Source organism: Pygoscelis adeliae, unplaced genomic scaffold (genome assembly GCF_000699105.1).
Source record: "Pygoscelis adeliae isolate BGI_AS28 unplaced genomic scaffold, ASM69910v1 Scaffold100, whole genome shotgun sequence".
Lineage (NCBI taxonomy): Eukaryota > Metazoa > Chordata > Aves > Sphenisciformes > Spheniscidae > Pygoscelis > Pygoscelis adeliae.
Genome location: NW_008824034.1, coordinates 2,046,241 through 2,050,476, shown reverse-complemented (window position 1 = coordinate 2,050,476; position 4,236 = coordinate 2,046,241). Strand labels below are relative to the sequence as shown.

Here is a 4,236-nt window from a genome sequence, read left to right as displayed (position 1 = left end):
AGTACAAGGGCATCATCGACTGCGTGGTGCGCATCCCCCGGGAGCAGGGCGTCCTCTCCTTCTGGCGCGGCAACCTGGCCAATGTGATCCGGTACTTCCCCACCCAGGCCCTCAACTTCGCCTTCAAGGATAAGTACAAGCAGATCTTCCTGGGCGGCGTGGACAAGCGAACCCAGTTCTGGCGGTACTTCGCCGGTAACCTGGCGTCCGGGGGTGCCGCCGGCGCTACCTCCCTGTGCTTCGTCTACCCCCTTGACTTTGCCCGAACCCGCCTGGCAGCGGATGTGGGTAAAGCCGGGGCTGACCGGGTGGGCTGGGCTACTGCATCGTCAAGATCTTCAAGTCTGATGGCTTGAAGGGCCTGTACCAAGGATTCAATGTGTCTGTCCAGGGCATCATCATCTACAGAGCCGCCTACTTTGGCATCTACGACACCGCGAAGGGTAGGTTGACCGAAGTGGCACTAAAAGGGAGATGCCAGGCTGCGGCAGGCCTGTAGTGCAGGCCTGCATCTTGACAGATGCTGGTGGCTCACCTGCTGTTCTCATCAAAACCTCTCTCCCGCAGGCATGCTTCCGGACCCGAAGAACACCCACATTGTTGTCAGCTGGATGATTGCTCAGACCGTCACCGCTGTCGCCGGTTTGACCTCCTACCCTTTTGATACAGTTCGTCGTCGCATGATGATGCAGTCTGGCCGTAAAGGAAGTAAGTTTCTACCACCTTGTGTAGGAAGTATGGGGCATCCTTGAATCAATAGTTGGTGGTGGAGCTGAGGTGAAGGCCGAGTGGCTTGGCTTTCACCAAGCCATGTAGATATCCTCACCTCTTGTGAACAGCAGGGTGTGAGAGGGGCTGCAGAAGCGGATGTCAGGCGGGGTGCACGGATGGGTCAGTCTCTGCAGCACACCTGTAAGGTGGCATGTACAAGTTGGGTATCTGGCAGTAGGTAGGAACAGCAGAACTTGCCCAAGGATGTTGCAAACTAGTGTCTCTCGGCCAAGAAGAGACATTCCTGGTAGCAGGCATGGCCTGGCTGACTGTGCAATAGCTTTTGGGTCTGGAAGCGTTGCTGTCAAAGCAAACAGTAGCTGCCTTCTGCTCAAACGGGCCCTTCCAGTGTCTCCTAGGGGTAGTGCAGCAGCAGCACGTCTCCTGGGTGATCTTGTCCTCTGATGCACTAATACTGGAGAAAGTCAGTCAAGAAACGGGATGCACTTGAGGTTATGAAGCTGGCAGATACGTTAGGCCATTTCTGACCTGGATGTTGGGCATCATGGGCATCTGATTCCTAATGCTGTCTGTCTCCCGCAGCTGACATAATGTACACTGGCACTATTGACTGCTGGCGGAAGATTGCCCGGGACGAGGGCTCCAAGGCGTTTTTCAAAGGTGCATGGTCTAATGTACTCCGAGGAATGGGTGGTGCTTTTGTCTTAGTCCTGTATGATGAAATCAAGAAGTACACATAAGTTGTTTCCTGTTGTGAACTGGCATGTTGTTATATGTAGTCTATGACCGCTCATGGACTTGTTTGAAAACCGTCTAGTTACTAAACAGTGACGGCTGATGTTTATACAGGTTGGCATGGGGCAGGGCCAACTGCCTGCCCTGTCTTGATCAAGTTATTCCCCCTGACGGGACTCACCATGGTTTCTATTTCAGTCACTCCTGCTTAAAGAGTACAAAGAAATAAAAATCTGAAACCAACTTTCCTCGTCTCACGTTTGTTCTTGCAGCAGCTGCAGCATGAGTGGGGTGGAGGTCTCTGCAGTGATTGTAAAGAAGGAGGAAGACAAATCACCTCCATCCTGCACGCCTTGCTACCTGCTAACTACCTGTGGCCTCCAGCAGGTAAACACGGTGCAGGCTGCCAAGGAAGCTGTGTAGTGTTTCTTCCCCAGTGGTGTGGGCTTGAATGGGGACTAGCAGCTCTGAAGGACTCACCCAGCTGATCTCCCCTGAGGCCGCGGTAACCAGAGATGATGCACTGGCTGTGTGCCACCAGTCCTGGCTCTGGCCTGTCTGCTCCCCGGAGCTGATGAAACTTTGTTTTGAAAGTGCCAAGTGCCTAAACCTTCTGCAAAGCACAGCCCTCCCCACAGCGCTGAATGCCAGGGAGGCTGGAGAAATATCTAAGGGGTATTTGCTGCTGTCCGGAGGAGCAGAGCTGGCATCATCTACTCTGGCTTGGAAACTGAGCTACCTACTCAGGCATGTTAAAATCCAGCCAGGGAACATAAGTGCAGGTAGTTGCTGCTCTTCTGTAGAGCCCCTGGCTAGCCTTGCCCTCGCATGAGGCGGTGTGCTGTGGGGATGTGGTAGCTGAGCAGAGACAGCTCCTGTGCCAGGGCTGTGCTTGCCAGGCAGGGAGCTGCGTCCCCAGGCTCATCCCTTACCCCTGGAAGTTAAGCTTGTCCCAGCCCCGAATTCTGGGGGAAGGGGGAAATTCCTTCATGCTACTGGGGCAATTTGGGGAAAACACTGCAAGACTGGGCAATGCGCGTGGCTTGGCCTTTACCCAGACATCTCTGTGGGTCTGTGAGCTGTCCCAGTGAAGCTGCCTGGGGAGCTGGGGTGGTGAGTGGGTGCTCTCCTGGTCCTCTGCCCTTCAGATCAGCGAGTCTTTCCTCACTGCCCCCACGCCATTGGTCCTTTCTGGCTGCCCAGGCCTGCTCAAAGCAGTGATTGATCTCAATCACTGAAACCAGTTTCAACCACTGTCTGAGGCAGATAAACAAGCCCTTATGTTGCAAAGGGTGGTAGTTGGTTTTATCGCTGAAATCTAAGCAGGGCAGCCAGGCATGGGAGCGCAGCACCGTCCCGCCATAGCCGGTGTTGGCATGCTTGGGTCCCTGCAAATGGGCATGTGCGTTCATGATGGGAGATGGTCTCATGCCACACTGTTCAACCAAGAGCCTTTGCTGGTGCTTTTCGACTGCCCCTGGGCTCCTGCAGTGTGAGGTTGCCCGCTGCCTGCCGTGGAAACAAAATGGGCTGAAAGTTTCCCTGTGAGATGCAGAGCAATGCCCCAAGCGGTGGGCAGCATGCTGGGGGGAGCAGGCAGCAGCCTAGCAGGGGGCTGTGCCACGGGCAGCCTTACTGGGGACCCTTCTGCTGCACAAATGCAAGCTAATTAATTAAGGGCTCTGGGCTTTTATTGCCTCCTGCTGCTAAGCTCTCCTGGATTTCAAGGGCTGTTCTAAAATGCTGCTGGTTGCTGAGTGTGGGGCATCCTTTCCTCTTTCCCCCACAGGGCACGTGTGGTCAGGCCGTTAGCACAGGGAGGTGAGTGCATCATTTCTTCCTCCACATGGTGGTGGGTGACCGAGGCGCTGAGCTGGGCCGTTGTGCCAGGCTGCAAAGGAGCTGAGCTGGGGGACCTGTAAGTCCTTAGGCCTACAGCATTTCATACTGGGCTTGGGGAGCAGGGCTGGCACCGAGTGAAATGGGTTGTAGCTACCCACACTAGTTACTGTCTTTGGGACTTGGGAAACAAGCATGTGTTTCACAGCTTTTTTTAGCTCTGGTGCATGGGAGATGCAGGGCAGAGCCCACAATGGGTTTTCCCAGCGCTCCGCCGCCAGGGAGCACAGGCCAGCAGCCCCCTCTGGTCTAGGGCCCCCTGGGGATTCAACCTCCCCCTCCTGGCAGCTCCCCTGGGAGCAGCTTTATCTGAGGAAGCAGGTTGGGGGGTTCAGCTGCTGCTTTTGCCTGCCACGGGAGCACGTCACAGAAGGATTAAGGGCTTAGTTCTTGCAGGGAAACTGAGGCATGGGAAAGGGACTGGGGCCAGCCAGTGGCAAGGCAGTGGGCTGAGTGCAGTCCTTCCAACACAAGCATTTTGTCCACCAGGCTGTGCTGCCCCAAGGATGGCAGGGGCAGGGGCAGGGGTGGATTTTCCTTTTAAACACAATTCTCTTGTGTGGGGAGTACCGAACATCTCATACGTCATGATTTCCTCCATGGGAGCCGTGCCCGGCCCAGTGTATTGGCCCCTTTGCTGACGGGGAGGGGTGGGCAAGCGCCTGTAACACCACTTTCATCTTGGCCCCTCACCTGGTGGCTGTAAATCCCAGGCTTAGGAGCTGTTGACGCAGCACGGCTGCGTATGGGATCGTATGAAACACTTGTCACTGGCTGGGGCAGGTGGCGAGTGGTGCTGGATGTTTGGAATGGCTCGGTGCGCACCAGCCCCCCCGGGCTGGACTGGCTGGGGGGCCGGGGGGGGGGGGG

The 4,236-nt window shown here is 55.9% G+C and overlaps 1 protein-coding gene across 1 annotated transcript in view; it reads left to right on the top strand.

Moving 5' to 3' along the window:
• SLC25A5 (solute carrier family 25 (mitochondrial carrier; adenine nucleotide translocator), member 5) overlaps positions 1-1,714 on the top strand; it is a 2,874-nt gene extending 1,160 nt beyond the window's left edge. Inside the window, 4 exon segments of the mRNA XM_009331283.1 lie at positions 3-306; positions 309-443; positions 568-708; positions 1,315-1,714. Of these exon segments, the coding sequence (XP_009329558.1) occupies positions 3-306; positions 309-443; positions 568-708; positions 1,315-1,472 (738 nt within the window). The 3' untranslated portion in view covers positions 1,473-1,714.
• Positions 1,715-4,236: the final 2,522 nt, after the last annotated feature.